General features: G+C 41.5%; 3 protein-coding genes and 1 long non-coding RNA gene across 6 annotated transcripts in view; 2 read left to right on the top strand and 2 right to left on the bottom strand.

Moving 5' to 3' along the window:
* The first annotated feature begins 163 nt into the window (after positions 1-163).
* ric3b (RIC3 acetylcholine receptor chaperone b) lies at positions 164-2,489 on the top strand. The gene is made up of 6 exons (XM_085914422.1): positions 164-401; positions 924-1,162; positions 1,253-1,331; positions 1,415-1,508; positions 1,581-1,717; positions 1,866-2,489. Exons 1-6 carry the CDS (start codon positions 284-286, stop codon positions 2,279-2,281), a joined length of 1,083 nt encoding a protein of 360 aa, XP_085770548.1. The 5' UTR covers positions 164-283; the 3' UTR covers positions 2,282-2,489.
* Positions 2,490-2,660: 171 nt separating this feature from the next.
* On the bottom strand, positions 2,661-5,627 carry psma1 (proteasome 20S subunit alpha 1). Of its 2 annotated transcripts, none has more exons than XM_085914421.1 (10): positions 5,523-5,627; positions 4,687-4,731; positions 4,505-4,606; positions 4,279-4,382; positions 4,112-4,200; positions 3,858-3,928; positions 3,653-3,782; positions 3,345-3,424; positions 3,123-3,227; positions 2,661-2,898 (listed from the first exon to the last, which is right to left on the bottom strand). In XM_085914421.1, exons 1-10 carry the CDS (start codon positions 5,523-5,525, stop codon positions 2,827-2,829), a joined length of 801 nt encoding a protein of 266 aa, XP_085770547.1. In that variant the 5' UTR covers positions 5,526-5,627; the 3' UTR covers positions 2,661-2,826. The 2 variants fall into 2 exon arrangements, with proteins under 2 accessions (XP_085770547.1, XP_085770546.1); XM_085914420.1 differs by having other exon boundaries at positions 2,661-2,882.
* Positions 5,628-7,413: 1,786 nt separating this feature from the next.
* The window catches only part of LOC147055348 (uncharacterized), a 29,635-nt gene continuing 19,658 nt past the window's right edge, over positions 7,414-17,390 (bottom strand). The window contains exons 3-4 of one of the 2 annotated variants that reach the window (XR_015066392.1): positions 15,449-15,585; positions 7,414-9,223 (exon numbers count right to left, since the gene is read on the bottom strand). This is a non-coding gene — a long non-coding RNA (uncharacterized LOC147055348). Of the gene's footprint in view, positions 9,224-11,817; positions 12,163-15,448; positions 15,586-17,390 lie in introns of those variants that run through there. The other variant, XR_015066391.1, reaches the window with a different exon arrangement.
* Positions 12,896-16,607, top strand: LOC147055349 (calcitonin-1-like). The gene is made up of 4 exons (XM_085914077.1): positions 12,896-13,036; positions 14,240-14,335; positions 15,455-15,598; positions 16,418-16,607. The coding sequence occupies exons 2-4, from the start codon at positions 14,250-14,252 to the stop codon at positions 16,605-16,607; spliced, it is 420 nt and encodes a 139-aa protein (XP_085770203.1). The 5' UTR covers positions 12,896-13,036; positions 14,240-14,249.

The following is a 17,390-nucleotide window of genomic DNA, read 5'->3' as shown; positions in this document are numbered from 1 at the left end:
CCACTGTTCTATTACAATTACTTTTAATATCCAGTGAGGGCTTTCTGCAGACGGATACTGTTGGGCTTTGGAAGCTGAGCTGAATTGACCTTAGACTTCTGAGGCAGCACTTTGGCGCCATCTAGCGGCAAAATCTAGGCATTGCAACAAATAGCTCACTTCCGGTTGCAATAGGAAATCCAATCGATCGACCGACCGACCATCGACCACAACAAGAAAGGGAAAGAGCCGCCACACTCTCTCTTCACTTTCTACTTAATGGTTGTGCTCGACGGGTGTTGTCATGGCGATGTCAACCTTCCAGAAAGTGACACTTGCTACGTGCCTCGTGCTTTGCGTGGCCCTGCTGCTTCCCAGGATGCTGTTGTCTCGCGGGAAGAAGGATGCTAGCGGTGGCGAAGGTGCGTCGCTTATCTAGCCAATTATGGGACTTTTTATCCCGGCTAAAATGTCGACGTGTTACGCCTCAATGTGTTCAAATAGCTGTCAATTTATTATTATTATTATTTTAACGCAGGTTAAAAATAGCGATGGTTCAATCTCCTTGTAGTTACACTCTCCTCCCTGAGGAGGAGGGGGGCGCTAAAAGCTTCGGGAGCACACCTAAGTGCTTTATTGACCTACGACTTATTTGTTAATTAAATCTTTGTGTTTTTGTGGGGCTCTTGTAATTTCATTTTTTTTGGCTGTAAGGATGTTACCGGTCCTTGTCTTTTGTTGTAACATATTAATGGCTGTTTAAAAGAAAAAGTCTCAATAACAATGTGTCTACAGTATTTTGAATTTGGGACTTATTTTTTTAGCATTTCATAGAAAATTAAGGAAAACAATGATTTTGCAGTCACTTATATAATAAACATCCCAGAATTATATTTTTGAAGTTAATTTGACTGTATAATAAACAAATGGTCTTACATGTGTAGGAGGTCACTTCCCGCCTATGGCGCACCGTCACATGGTCCCAGATGGACGAGGCCAAAGGGTGGCAACGGGTTCAGGCTCCTCCTCCAGGGCCCACAAGGCAGAAAGCGGCACCACCCGGGTCAAAGGTGCAGGAGCAGGAGGCGGGCTGGGAACAGCGGCCAAATCCAACCTAGCGGGACAAATCATTCCTGTCTATGGATTTGGGATTTTACTCTACATCCTCTACATCCTCTTCAAGGTCTCTTCTTTTACAGCGCATGAATTCTTTTTAAAGAAAAAAAAACATACACTTATTGAGGCGCTAATATGTGTTTGCATGTCTGCTCAGATCACATCCAAGGGGAGCAGTCAACCTCCATTGGGCAGATTCTCCTCAGTGCGCTCAGAGAACACCAAAAGGAAGATCAGTGAGTCACGATATCTACTAACTAGCATCTACATTATCAATCACATTATTTTAACAGCTCAAACGTGTCATTTCACCTTTTAGCCGACTTTGAGCTGGTTCAACTGCAGGAAAAGCTGAGGGAGACGGAGATGGTGATGGAAAATATAGTTTCCAACGTGCACCAAAGCTCTGACAGGTGCTTGTGAATAGAAAGCCAGTGCTGACATGCCAAAGATAGACAGTCAAAATGTGTCTATGTATGTTGTAGTGCCAGTATGGGAGTGAATGTGGACCAGGAGAGTCTCCTGCAGCAACTGACAGAAATCACTCGCGTGATGCAGGAGGGGCACCTAGTGGAGGGAGTGGCAATACCCAACAACAACCACCAGGGACTCTGGGAAGAAGGTATAAGACTTCAGCGATGGACTACATAATAAGATTTTGTGTCTGTCCAAGACCACTCAAGCAGATCCAAATATTAGGAACAGATGTATTGTTGTAATGCGAGACATACTATATGATGAATCTTACCATATGTTGTGTTGCACCTCAGCTGAAGACAGGGATGCTCATGACTTGCGGGAACATCCTCGCTGCTGCTGTCAGCATTCTCCTTGTGGAGCAAAGACACAAGCAGGGGAAGATGACAGCAGCGACCATCCCGCGAGGTTTCCGGGCACACGCCAAGCCGATAACGAACCGGGTGCCGGTTCGGGAAGTGAGGAGGACCCGGAGATGGAGGTGTACCTGAGTGAGGAACAGCAGAGGGAACGTGAGTATGAAGAGGAGGAGATCCAGCTGGGCGTGCCCGAGGAAGAGCTGGCAGGTGTGCTGAAGGAGCTCGAACTCACCTTGAAGATGACATCAGTCATGGAGCAAGAGAAAATGGACCGCCTAGAATCGAACGCGTTGCCCGGCGGCGGTCCCGTCAGACGGCGGAACAAAAAAAGAAGCAAGGAGTCTCAGTGACTTCTCACTTGGACAATATTTTGCTCGAGTAGAAACTTAACAGGCATGTGCCCCAAATTCTGCATGGATTTCACAACCTTGGACTTTGCTTGATAGCAAATGCAAAGGGGTGTCCAATTTTTTTCTCCGAGGAGTGCGTCCAGAAAAAATCCAAGGATCCTTGGGCCACTTTGAAATCCTTTCACTTGTAAGGGGAGCGCTTCAAAAAACTGCACCAAGTATTCAACCTTTTTTCAAAATGCGTGCAAGCTTTCAATAAATATTCCCTATTTAAACGCCACATTTTGAATTTAGCTTTATTAGTGGGAACCGGGTTACTACAACCAAGGAGCTAATGCTAAATGTTTCTGTAGTACGTGACAAATGTGCAGGGAACAAGTGACTTCAAAAAAGGGGCGTTTATTTTTGGAATACAGGGTTCATCCTACCCGTACAAAAGCACTCACTGACCTATCCTGGCAGAATATGTAGGGGTCGACGTTTTTAGGCAGGTGGCACATCGCTAACATTATGCCTCACAAACAGGAATTGGCTCAGCGTTGGCCTCAGTGTTCCATGGGCTCCTCGGGCGCGGCAACGGCACTGGCGTCGGCGTCGTCATCTGCGGGCGCAGCCACCTGACACATCAAAAACATTTATCAAACAACTAAGGCTTTCCTTATGTTACTAAAGGCTGAAAGGCTAGAATATCACGCGCTAACGCTAAACAATTTCCGACCGGGCAAAAACACCAAGAAAAAAGATAAAACCTCAAAAGTTAAAACAAAGCAAAATGAAATGACTTCACAGATCTGCAGTGGATTAAATAATGTGTGCACTGGCATGAAATTAACATCACGACCTTTCTCTGTGGCCTCTCCTCCAGACCCTCCAGGAAGGGGGCCACGTTGTCATCGTCGTAGATGATAAACTCCCTGTCCTTACCCACAATGCCGATGGAAACATTCTGCAAACAGATACATAAAAAAAAAAAAAAGGAAAAAAATATTTTCATTCCATGAGATTAAAACCAAATAAAAAGGTAATGTGATAGAGAACCAGTAGGGGGCAGTATGTGACGTACCTTGGTAGTGAGGTCCTGCTCAGAGGGGAGGGTCTCTCTGAGGGCTCTCAGGCCATGCTGGACCAGCTCATTCAGATTACCTGGACATTAAATACAAGTTGAAACACTCACATGCTAACAGTTGATATGCCAACACATAGCATGCCATTAATGATAAAAAAAATAAAAGAAAAGAAAATATCACAGGTGAGTCTGGTAAGTATGCCCCTCAATGAATAAGGGCCGTGGCGGTAATGACCACTTAGAAGCTCAACACGGCCTCCTAAGAAGCTAACTTGGACTACTGTGTTATCTGAGGCGATGCTCACAGTCTGCAAACTTGTCCATGCATCTTTCCAGGTAAGTGCGGGCCGACTGCGAGCGGGCTCCTATGGACATGGCCTTGCAGTCAAAGTAGTTGGCGGACGGGCACGTCTGGAAGATGTGGGGGCCCATGTCCTGATATATGCAAAGAAACATTTGTGTTCAACATAAGCACAAGTCTTTGGGGACAAAACATGCCAGTGGATTTACGTCATAGCCTGCGATTAGCAATCCAACGCCGTAAGGTCTCCTTCCATATCGCTGTGTTGGGATTTGAGTTTCTGAGCTTGTGTTAAGGCTGCTGCTCTTTTGTGAAACCACTTAGTGAACCCCCCCCAGCCTCCTACTCATTTGGGCTGTGCGGGAATTGAACACTGAATCATAATTTTCAGCCATGGATCAGAACAAATTGGTGAACACTGAATCGTAAAAACACCCAACGTGTATTCTGCCCGTCAGGATACTGCTGCCGACGAGATGGACGAGCCGCGACGTGGGCAAGGGGCGGTCAAAGACGAACCTGGAGTCCAAACACTCTTGACGCATGAAGTTACTGCAGGCAAGAAAACGAGTTAATGTGTGCGTGAATGATTTCGTTGTTGGTGCTTCTTAAAAGAAACATGAAACCTACCATAGCAGCCTGGCATCTGCAGTGAGTCCAGCGATGGAGATGCCGATATGGTTGTCAACGCGGAGAATCTTCTTCTGGTGGGCCGCCAGTTCTGACTGAGCTCTCTACACACGGGACATACAAACGATCTAGTCTTCTATTGAGTGTAACTGATTGCCGTTGATAACTTGTTGCCTACTGAAAAATGATAGTCACAAAGGGGGTAAGTCAAAAGAGTCCATCGTACCTTTAACGCTACAAGAACTGCCTGGGTTTTGGATTTGAGTCCTACGGTGGCAGAGCCTTGCTTCACAGCCTCCATGGCATACTCAATTTGATGAATGCGACCCTGAACATGTTAGCAACATCGTGAATGACAAGTTATGTTTCTAATACACGTAAACACAAAGAGACAAAAAGACCGCTCACCTGGGGGCTCCAGACGGTCACGTCGTTGTCATACTGATTACGAAACTGCAAAAAAACAACAACAAAACAATACGCGTTGACACTACTGGACCATAAAATATGATATACAAGCCGCAGTCTTACATAATTGTCTTGCATTGCCATGTCCCCTTCAACTAAACAAAACTGTTGCTTCCAGTCTCGAGCACGAGACTTTTCTATACGGATGGTTTCAAGTTACAAATTAAATTATTTATCATCGTAACACGAGATGCACCAAGATACCGATTTAAGTACCTTGCGCTTTTGACCCACCCAATTTTGAGAATATAGTGACATTTTTTTTTTTTACACTTTTTTTCTTTTTACTCGACCCTAGGAGAAAAGAAAATATTGCCAGCCCAAGATTAAAACAAAATGCATATTAGTTTCAATTTCTCAAAGTTTTGTTGTCAAGTTTAGTTTATTAAAATCAAAACCGAAAGGACTCCTCAATGCTAACCTCTCACCCCCCCTACCCGCTAAAACAAAGCATCTTGTCAAACAAAGCCCATTACAGCACGGTCTCTACGGACTCAAACGTGTTTTCGTGCAGTCTTCATCAAAAAACACAATTTTCATTGAGCGTGTGGAGCAGGCTTTAGCGAAGCTAACGTTAGCTGTAGCCGGCCAAGCTGTTTTGCTTACTCACAGTGGACCCAAAGTTGGCTAGCTGGCTAGCTAACGTTACCTACTGACAAGTAAGCGATTCTAAGCTCATTTTAGGATCATCTACAAGTTAAAGCGCCCCAATGACTTATAAAATGTGTACACGTTGTATGTGTCATTTTGCCAGGCAACATTTCATTCTCACTGACCATATTTGCGTCGGTTTAGCCTCGTCAGTCTATTTCTCCGCCGGGTGCTTCTTCGCTCGATTGGTTTTCCTGACCACAGTGACGTCAAAGGGAAAACCAGTCGAGCTCCGATCGAAAATGACGACAGCATTTTTTGCTTTTTAAAAAATGATATGAAAGGAACCTTCGACAATACAATTATTTTTTTATACTATTTTGAATTAAAAAAAAAAGTTTAATCTTTTCACACACCATTGAAGTAGTAACGCGTCAAATCAGCGCTAGGCGGCAGCACTAAACCAGAAGAAGACGGCACTTGGGGAAACTATTAAACAATGAAAAAAAAAAACCCAATCCTGGCTGTCCACGATGCTAGATTGAAATTATTTTACAGAATTCAAATTATCTTGCACAATAATATATTTTCTGTTGGTGCTAGAGCTCAACCAAAAATTGCTCAGTCTTAAACGCGACATTTAATTGCTCAATTAAGTGTTTCTCTAACTTTTTTCAGAAGTTACCATTGTGAATAAGCCATATTTATACTCCACTTAAATTTGGAAACAAAAACTCGAACAATGTGATGAAATGCTATAAAAAGCAATTGTAAAGTTTTTTTTTTTAAATAATACAGTGTGCAATCAAGATGGTTTCTTTCTGCATTTTAATAATTCACATGAGTTATTTCTGTGTCACAGCACTCTCAGTCAATACTTTGAATCAGCCCTCCAAAAGATGACCTTTAAACTGGATGAGACCTACGAGTACAAAAAAGTAATAATTTGTTTAATATTATTTTGTTTTCACCTACATTATTACTTTCAACAGTTTACAATTAAATGAGTATTTGAAAAAAATAATACAAATCAAAATTAAAGATCTAAATTGCATAAATCTCATCATCATATAATTATTGATTTCATTTATTATCTTATTTATGATATGGATGAGGTGGTATCAAATTTTAAAGTAGAACTGAGGCTAAAATTAAGGGGTTGGGGGGGGGGGGGGTCACTCCAGTTCCCTAGTATGAATCAGGATGGTTTTGGGAGGGTGTGAGTTGAGGTTTTTGGCAGAGAGAAAGTTCTTTGCTGACGAGCCCTCCCCTGTGCCAACAAGATGGCGTCTACGGGAGGCCATTACATCAGTGCGCCAGCCTCCTTCCTTTCCCCCTTTTGTGATTGAGATTGTAGGTGCTGTGCTGAGATCAGCATGTTTCATCCTGGGGGCCCTCATTTAAATCTGCCAAAGCAGACCCCCACCTTTTCTTTTAATTTTTAAAATGGAGAGCCGCCTGAGTCACGGTGCGCATTGCCAGCCACGCCGTGCGTCTCAGCTGGCACACGTTGCTCGGAAGAGAACGAGTAGGTGGGTGGGGGCACACCCCGCTCTCCCCGTTTGTGGGACCATTCATGAAATCATCTGTTCCAGACTTTTTGGGTCTCAATCTTTTTTTCAAATGTAGCTTTAAGTATCATGTGACTTGACTTAACTCACTTTACAGCAAGCACAAATCATTTAAAAGAACTTCTTGATCCATTTAGCTATCTTTTGTCTACTTCTATGTTTTTAATGTAGTCTTGGTTGTTATGAAGTGGTTTTCAATGTATTTTGCAAAAAAAAAATAATCTTCCATTTCTTGCAAAAATGCTGCATCAGCATTTTGGTCTAACAGGATCTTAGAGAGCTTCCAGAAGATCAATTCTACAAGTGTTTGGTTTTTGCTTCAATGTTTTTGTCAAAGGAAACGTGTGGTGAAAATAATAATAATAAAAAAAACAGATAATAAGCAGTTATTACAAAGCTCATTTAAAAATGCACCACTCGCAAAAACGTGGACGACGAAGCGGTACAGACCGGACAAAAGAAAAAAAAGAAAACAGTTGATGCTGCATTGTTTTATTGCTATTCATCTGCTTTTTTACTGCTTTTCACTCAGCACATTCCTCCAATTACATTTGTTGGTGGTGCTGCTGCACTTTTACTAGCAAATAATAAAAGTGTTGCTAGCATGTAGTACAGCTCTGCTCCGTGATTACACTAATTAATAGTGACCACAAGCGCAGTGGGCGGGACCGGACACTCCTCTCTGAGTCACAGCCTGGTTGCTGATGAGTTTTTTTTCTTTTCTTTTCAGTGGCTGCAGTTGTATTTCAAATCGAAATTTTAGCGTTTGTCTGATAAGCGGCCAACTGCAAAGTCACGTGAGTGCACGCATTGACGTCACGCACTTAAACATACTGGACATGAGCCAGATGTGCAACAAGTGGAAAAACTAGCATCCGCAAAGATAAAAAAAAACAAGGAAATTTTGATGACTAAAATCAAATCTAAATGGGCAATTTCAAGTGCATATTTACTGTATATTTTTTCAAGACGGCACAAGCAATAAATATGTCTTGCAAATTGACGCACTACTGAGAGGAGTGTTAACAACCAAAGCAAACTTAAAAAAAAAATTGCCAAGTATATAAAATAAGGCTTAAAAATTGTGAAAAAATAATCAACCCAGTTTCTGCTTCAAATTAATCTATGCTAAGCTAAGTCAAACTGTAACGAGGCCATGCAAGTGGAATACATTTGACCAATTTGAATGGCAAAGAGTTAAAAACATCAAAATATTCTTCTTAATCGTCAACACTTAGTCAAACAAGGTTTCACGATGCATGTTGACATATAGCTATGGCAAAAATCTGTTTACGTAACACCAATGTAGCTTGTTAGCTTGCCCGCTACGCAATGGACTTTGTTAGCGTCACGGCCCGAGAAGAAAGAGCATCGGAGCGAGTGAGGACAGAAAGGTCAGACGATCAATAGTCACAAAACTAAAGTCCACAAGAGGAAGTGCGCTAGATGAGCTCACTTTATGTTGGAATTTATGGTTATTAGAGGAGAGGCCTTTAGTTGTACAAGGGAGTTTTATAATAACCGTAAACAATCCGAGTGTTACATTGCAATTAATGTCAAAACGGGAACAAAGACAGGAACTAAGATTATTACACAGACCATAAGTAAACCTGCCACAAATTAATTCTAGTAAACGTCTGAAGAGTCTATTGGACAGCCAAAAGAAGCTCCTATCCTCATGTCAACATAGTTCCTGGCACAAAGCAGCCACAAGATGGTGCCAAAGGACTATTTTTCTATTAGAAAAGGCTTTGGTGACTCACAGATTTTTTGGGTGAAAGTTTTTACTCGGTAATTGGCTGAAATAAATTCACAAATTTATTTGCTTTGAAATGTCCAAGCCTTAGTGATACATTTTCGATTGTGTACGCTAAGTTTGAAGTGCACTGGAATTGATTTGCTTTTTACCGGGGTCTTAATCTTTTTCCTCCATTTGCAGCAAAGCGGACAATTGTAAGCATACTGTAAGCGTAAAAATCGTCTTTTTGATCTGAAGAGAAAAAAAGAAAAGCGACGAGTGGGAGATTTTGCCGCAGAGGAAGAGGAATGAAAGCATATTGTTGGGCGCAGGCCAGCCGTCATAAGCCCATAACGTTAAGTTTCTATAAATACTGCGGGATGCACGCCAAGTTGATCAGGCGTGATTGAAAGCCAAATGACTCCTCATGCCACCGTGGCCAAGTTTCTCTTAAGATGCTTTGGGGAGGAGCTGCTTGGGAGTCTGACGCACTGACGCTTTCACGCGGGATCCGCGTCTTGAGAGGATTTGACGAATGCTCCGTTTTGTTGGAAACCTCCTCAGAATATACAATAGCCTGAAAAAAAGGAAGCCCAAAGTGTGAGAAAGTAAAGCACATAGCAGACGTGCTCACTTCGTGCTTCTTCTTCAGTCTGTTGCGTAAAGTAAATGACATTCAGTCCTTTTAAAACTCAGCATCCATCAGTGTGGCAGTTTAGGAAAGGACGTCGGATGTTGTGACTCATTAAAAAAATAAATGATTAAAAAGGAGAGACACGCTTCCGGCGAATCGATGGCGAGACGCTAACGGATGAAGAACAGGAACACAGAGGAGACCCTTAGAAGCTCTATTCATCATGATTACACAAGAAGGAATGAAGTGGCCGCCATTGTGCTTGCCAAGTCAACCGCATAAAATCTTAGAAGGATCCATCGTCCATTTCATCTGCATAGGAATAGACTCGCCCTGCTGGCTGGTTGGTGGAAGTGCAGTCAGGAGAGGCCCGACATCCGCCAAGTCCCAAACGGGAATGTCAGATAGTCTTAATATAAATTTGAACAGTCCTGACTCTCTTGCTCGGCGATCCAGCAGACCTTTTATATATAAAAAAAAAAAAAAAAAAGTCAGCAAAGTCTGTCTGAAATCTGAAAAGCTCAAGAGAGCATCGCGCTACACAAAAACCCGAAGCGCAGGAGCTCCTACTGCCATTTAATCAGCTACGAGCCTCCTCGCTGGTGGCAAGCGTCTGATTAGATTTGAAGATGGAAAGACATTAGGTGGATAATGACTTAAGTGCTGGTTCTCCTTGGGAAGTGATTTATCCCGAGCGCCTCGGCTCGGGGCTACCGGGAGGTTTCGTCGCAAGTACGGGCAACCATTCATAAATCACCACGTGCGCCGTGACCCCATTGACGAACGGCCTCGCTACACGTGTGACGCTTTTTTTTTTTGTACTCGTAGCTTCTTCTCCGGCGGGGTTCTTCATCACGCCGCAGCGCAAACACATTGACGTCTTCTCGTTTCTCCGTGGGTCGCCTCTGGCGCTTAAAATATCGAAATGTTTTTTTCCCCCCCTCGCCGAGACTCAAAGACACATTTGTTAGTCTGCTCTGTGCCGATATCCAACACAAACAAGCTCGCGTTCGTCGTGACGCGTAGGTGGCCACGTCAATCCGCCTATCTATCGTGAAAGCCAAAAGAAAAATAATCGAATCTGCTATCAGAAAATAAATATGAACTGTTATCAAACTGTCAGCAACTCTAAGTTAAACAATGCTAATTAAAAAATTGCACTTCCAATTCCTTCGATATCACAAAGATTTTTCCGCTGGGAATTGAAATTGGAGCCAAGAACTTCCAAGACGTTATTGCAGACAAACTAATTGGAGCCCTCAGTTAAAAATCAATAGGGTTCCGTCCCAAAACTTTTATTTATCAATCATCTGTAAAATATGATTGATAATTTGAAGTAGTAAGAAGTTTGAAAACTTGGACCACAGGAGTGTGTACTGGGGCGAGTGCGTTAATCGGCACAAGCGGGGGGCTGCTGCTTTCAAAGGTTACGGTATTGACTGTAGCGGCAAAGTTTTTCAAAATTTATTTACAGGAACTGAAGGGGAAGTCTGAAGGAGTCAGGATGGTCCGCGTGGTTCCCGATGCCAATGACCGAAAGGACGACACCCACGCCGGAAAAATGACCAAGACCCAAACACAATTATCTGACTTTTTTTTTTTATATATTGGATTATAAAAGTGATATCTTCCCATTGTTTTGACTAAAAGATCTTTTATTAATGTGCCAGAGTGAACGCAAGTAAGACCTTCAAAGAAGTGGCTTCAGAAGGTATGGACAGAAAGTTCACAGAGTGTGAGAAGCAAATTCAGGGCATGATTTAGCACCTGACACGGGTGAGCCCGCTAAGCTCAATAGCACTAAAAGGCTCATCGTGTCTAATGGGGTTCCTCTATGACGCACGAGCCCCTTCCCTTTTCTGCTCCTCTGACATGTTCATTGGCTTGACAGTGCGGTGATGCCGACTCATGAAAAAGAATTGAGATGACTGTGTGTGTTGTTATTTTAACAATGTGGAAGTTAACATTTTAGCATATTGACATTTTAGCTAGCATGCCACATGATGGTTGCCCCAAAAATTCTTTGACTGCTTTGGGTTGATCTTGAAGATGTGCTTAATCAGCAATATTTTTAGTTTCCGTGAATTTTCTAAATAACCTTTGGGCAACATCATTTTGTCGTGACTAATTTTTTAACATTGTTTTGACTATTATCATGAACTTTTTTTTATTGTGTAGTTAATATATATATATATATATATATATATATATATATATATATATATATATATATATATATATATTAACTACACAATAAAAAAAAGTTCATGATAATAGTCAAAACAATGTTAAAAAATTAGTTTTTTAACTAATTGTTAATTATTTTAACTAATCACATGAAGTGATCTTCATGTTTGACGTGCTGTGACGTACTTATGTAAAACCCGGAGCCAATCAAAAGGTAAAGGTTCTCCTTTACCTTTAAAGGAGGTATATATATATATATATATATATATATATATATATATATATATATATATATATATATATATATATATATATATTTTTTTTTTTTTTTTTACTATTTTAGTACGGTTTGAACAATTGAATGTAGCTACTCGTGTTTTAAGTAAGGCACACACACATCCGGTGGCTAATGAAAAGTTATCGAGATGACGGTGCATGACAAAGCGTTGCGTAATTGCTTTGGAGAAACAGGAGCCATCGATTCGAGTTTGGACAACTCGTTTGCTCAGCGCGTGGGCGGCGGCAGTCCGTCCACCCCGTCGTCGTTAGTGGCTCCAATCACTCCATTAGCTCAATAGACTTTGAAGCTTCGCTCTTGTTAGCACGCGCCACACTCGTGTCGGAAGCGGACATGGCGTGAGACCACCAAAACACGCTCAGCAAATATGCGTGTGAGCGATGAGCGATTAAGCAGCCTAGGAAGGAAAAGCGGCAATGTTTCAACAGACATTTTTAATACAATGTTTGAACCAAAACTTTTGAATTGTGACATTGGAGTCGTGGTTTTGACCTTTGACCTTACTAATGAACATTATTTTAACACACATTTTATTGTAGTTGTGTGGATTTCTTAAAATATTTGTTACATGTTGAAGGAAAATAAAATTTAATAAAATTTAAAAATTATTAGTCAGAATTAATTAAATTAAAACATTTAGTGTTTTAAGAAACATTTTGGTTTAATAATTATTTTAAACAAAACTGTTCATGTAATTTTGTGTTTTAACAAGTAGTTTTGCTTCGTTAATATTTTCTTAACTTACATTGGCTCAATAGAAGTTGATTTCTCTTATGACGCAGCTCATATTAGCTCGTGAGATGCCGAAAACACACGATGCCAAAGCCTGAGTCGTGACTCACATCATTGCACAAGTTTATGAATGAGAGCCTCAATGTGTAGCGTAACCCCGCACCAGTAGAGGGCCCCGCCCCAAAAAAAAAAAGTGCAGGATGATTTATTAAACAATGCAACTTTGCCCATTTAATGAATGACATCAATGCAAATGAGGCACATTTTTGTGAATGGAGAGGCACTGGGAATGACGTTCGCGTGCCTCGCTGCCCTCCCATTGGTTGTTGACGGACCCGGCTCATCGCCCCATTGGCTGGGCCGCGGGATAATTAACCACCTCCACAGACGATGCACAAACCCGGGTGGCGGGATATATAGGGGGCCGCTGCCTCACCGCTGCACGCAAAAACACAGCTTGCAGCGCCTGATCCGGACCAAAAACCCCAAAAAATCCCAGCATATTTGAGATTTATTCATTTTTGCTGCTTCTCGCCAAAGGTGAGTGTTGACTTTGTGCTGGTACGTTTTGTGGTTATAATGATAGCAATGGGGGCCAAAACTGAGAGAATGAAAAAGTCTGGGGATAACGGTCAGGCAGGTTTGTGTGTGTGTGTGTGTGTGTGTTTGTGTGTGTGCAGCTCATTACACTAATGCACTGGTTCCTCAGGGAAGCTTGGATGGAGTCACCACCTCTTCCTCACTCTCTGTCATCCCCCCATCGTGCATCCTTCTACTCCTCCTCCCTCTGTTAGTAGTTGAGCATGTTGTAACTGATATTTTAAACATTTTAGCCTAGTGAGGTTTGAAGAAATTATTTCTGAATCACATTTTAACATTGCTGGGCTTTAATTCTTATTTTACCATAGTTAAGGTTTTCCCGTTTTTTTTAATGACGAATCTTTTTGTGCAGTTAATTTTAAGGGACCTTGAAGAGTAGCATTTTAGCATAAGTCCAGTATGCTATTTTTTTACCATGTTTTCGTGAAAATGTTACTTTTTTTTCATTTGTTTAAACAGGCCCTAACAAATATTTGATTATGGCTCACATATTTTAAATTAATATTTTAGCTTAGCTTAGTTGTGATTAATGCATGAAGAAACATTGATAGTAATTTTGTTTTAATGAGAATTTTTAAACTTATGTATAACGTTAGTCATAATTTAGATAAAAAAAATAAAAACGTTTTTGCAGATAGGTTGACAATTTTTAACTAATTCTTAAGCGCAGTTATGTTTTTAACTAACATTTTAACTGTGTTCTTGCAGCGTTGTTTTGCCCCTCAACTTTTTTTTTAACAAAAAATTTAGCATAGCTCTTCTTTAATGAACATTTCTCTCTTACAGTTGTCTAATATTTATTAATATTAACATTTTAACAAATACTTTAGCGGTGTTTTTTGACAAATATTTGAACTCATTTTAGCACTGTATGTTTTCTTTTCACTCGTATTTCTGTCTAGTTACGTACATTTCAACAAGAATTTCTGAAAGAACATTTTAACATCCACTTGTAAGGTTTTTTTCATCCATTTACATGGAGTCTCCCCCCACCCCCCTTCATCCACACTCGCGCACACACACAATCCTGCAGCCATGTCCCACTGCCAGAACTAGCAGTACCTCCATCCTGGTGGGATGCTTTCAGAGATATTAAAGATTGTCTGGAAATAGCATTTTTGGGGTGTGCTTGTGTTGTGCAGGGGGGGTACTATGGTCATGCTGAAGATCTCTGCGTTCCTCATCACATATGCCCTGGTCGTCTGCCAGATGTACTGCTCGCAAGCTGCCCCCGCCAGGTAAGAGTGGCACGTCGCCTGACATGACCCGTTTGTTGAAATGGTACGAGAATCAGAACAAGCGTGCATTGTGCGCCATAACGGAGCCGGTTGAAGGAGATGTCACTTTGTCGTCAAAGATAATCCATTTAAAAAGTTGTCGCATCCCATTACGCTAATGTCATTTCCAGGCGGATTACGATAACGTAATAAAAACAAGGAAAGAGTGTTTAATGCAAGTGTACATGGTCATTTGGAATCTGGTGCCCGGAATCTCCATTAACACCCGATTTAAAGTAGTAAAAAAAGACACTGGAGGTAATATTTGAAAGAAAAAAAAAAAAACTAATATTATCATTATTATTGCTATAATATTATTATTATTCTTTAAATTTTCAAATCAATTTTGCTGTGTTAAGATACTATTAGATTTGTTTTTCCATTTTTTTCTTTAAAAATAAAAATACTCATTTATTGAACATTTATAATAATATATAACTTTACTTAGCATGGAGAGATTGCAAAAAATATTAAAAACCTTACCACAATAATAAATGAATTAACAGTGTCAATCAAAAGTCAACTTTAACATTTGTAGATTTGGGTACAGCTCTTGTACTCGGGAGAGTGCAGGTGTACCTAATGTAGTGTCTAAGCACGTCTGTAGTTACATGAGGTCTGGCAAAAGCATCCGTATCAATATATCTAACGGCAGATGCACATTAAGACGCGCCGGCACTTTGTGCAGATTGTTTTTCTGCGTTGGCGGGCGGCCCTCCAAGGCGAGCCGGTGACGTCCCCCCCACTCCGGCACCGCGCCACCTTGACCCCACCCACCCACGCACGCAGGCATCACATCCATCCATCCATCCATCCATTCCATTTGGCCAGGGACCACCTAAGCCTACCCCGAACGTATCACAATCATTTCAACTAACAATTTTAACTAACTATTTTTTAACTAGCGCACTATTGTGGCTTTCTTAACAAAGTTTTCATGGTAGTTTTAATGAACATTTTCTAAAAAAAAAAAAATATATATATTTTTTTTTAAACAAACATTTTTGCATCAACAATTTATACAGTTATTTACATTGATCATTTTAATTATAACTTAATAACTTAGTTTGCTACCTGCAGACCGGCGTTGGATTCCATGTCGGAGAGGGTGACGCTGACGGACTACGAGGCGCGGCGGCTACTCAACGCCATCGTCAAGGAGTTTGTGCAGATGACGGCCGAGGAGCTGGAGCAGCAGCAGCAGCAAGCGGCTGAGGGAAACAGGTACGCCCACGCTCAAAATATTATGATTATTATTAACATCAACATAATTCTTTAAAATCCTGGGAACTTTTTCAACACCCAAAAATCCCCATAAATTTGACATTCAAATTTCTGAATTCAGCACCAGTGACCTCCACTGAATCCAAGCATTCCAACTTCAGGTTTCACATTCAACAGTTAAACAATTCAATTAATTCCACAACCTTTTCAGTTCAATGTCCGGCATTCACACATAATTTCCACAGAGACTGCATCCTGTAGTTATTGTTTTTATTCTTATGAGAGATAAGTGTCAGCGGTAACACCTCAAATTCAATCACACAAAACAAAGCAGTCATGAAGGCACTCCCGCATGAAGAACTTGCAATGAATTAGTAGAATTACTTTGAATGAAGTGTGCATGATAGTAGCTGGCATGAGAATGCTTAGTTTAAAAAAAGAAAAAAAAAAACAGAGGAGAGGGGGCGAGTATATTTGCATGAAAGGACGGATGCGTGAGCATGATGCAAGGAAGGGACGTTTGCTAGCACGAGACGTGAACGTGCGAATGGAATGAAAGGGGGAAGAATTAAAAAAAATTATAATATGTATTGTCTAGAAAATGCATGGTTGGAGACAACCACAATGGAGCCCACTGGAGATCTCATGGATGTGCTCGTACATTTCCGAGCCAAGACGAGAATTTTCAGAGGAACAAACTAAAATCCGAGAATTCCAGTGGGATCCGATGATTCTTCCTGCATGTTGTTTTATTTCCTCCCGCCTGATCCCACCCCTGTGCATGTGATCTATATGTATTGTGTACCCCAATTCTGACAGCATGGCCCGGCCTCTAACCAAGCGCTGCTCCAACCTCAGCACCTGCGTACTGGGCAAACTCTCTCAGGAGCTGCACAAGTTGCAGACGTTCCCGCGCACCAACGTGGGAGCGGGAACGCCCGGCAAGAAGCGCGGCGCTCCCGATGGCGAGCGCTACGCCAGCTACGGCGAGACGTTTGACGCCGTCTAACCACGCCCCCCCCGCCCGCCCTTTTAACGCCGTCATCCTCCGCCCTCCCCTTGCTATGTCATTATCTCCCGATCGTTCTCATTGGCCAGAGCATGTTGGCGCGACTTGCCTGACTGACGTGAAGAGAAAAGAAACAGGCGTCCATTTTGAGTCTTTGACGATAGGGCTGGGCGATGAATCCATTTTATTGATGCGGATTTAGATTAGTTTGAAAAGAAGATTAATGATTATTATTTTATCGATATCTTTTTTAGCTTCTGTTGTCAACAGATTTAAACTGTGGATTTGGTACCAAGACCACAAATAACGTACGATACAGAAATGCAATATAACAGCAGGCAATTGTGCCAAGTACATCATCCGGAACAGTTCAGAATCAATATTTATCTAATCACATGGCAATAACATAAAACTGACAAACTTGATAAGAATAATTTTCTCGGGGAGGAAATAATCTTAAATCAAAAATCTGATTATGGAGAGGGGGGGGGGATTGATTTTAAGGCCATGTCGCCCAGCCCTAGGTCGGACAATCAGATGTTCTTTGCTGTGCACCACTAGAGACACCCCCCCGCGCGCACACACACATGCACACACATATGCACACACACACCTACTTTAATCAGCAGGTGCCGCCATGTTCCTTGTTCAATAAACATATTTTTCTACCAGAAAGCTTTAGCTGACTTTCATTTAGTGCGGTACACTTTGACCCCGACAAACAAACGTTCATTTACTGTAAATGAATGCCTGAAATGAAAGAAAGACAGACAGGGATATTTG

This window comes from Syngnathus leptorhynchus, chromosome 6 (genome assembly GCF_054491065.1).
Source record: "Syngnathus leptorhynchus isolate UIUO chromosome 6, UIUO_Slep, whole genome shotgun sequence".
Taxonomy (NCBI): Eukaryota; Metazoa; Chordata; class Actinopteri; order Syngnathiformes; family Syngnathidae; genus Syngnathus; species Syngnathus leptorhynchus.
This window is presented reverse-complemented; position numbering and strand designations above follow the sequence as displayed.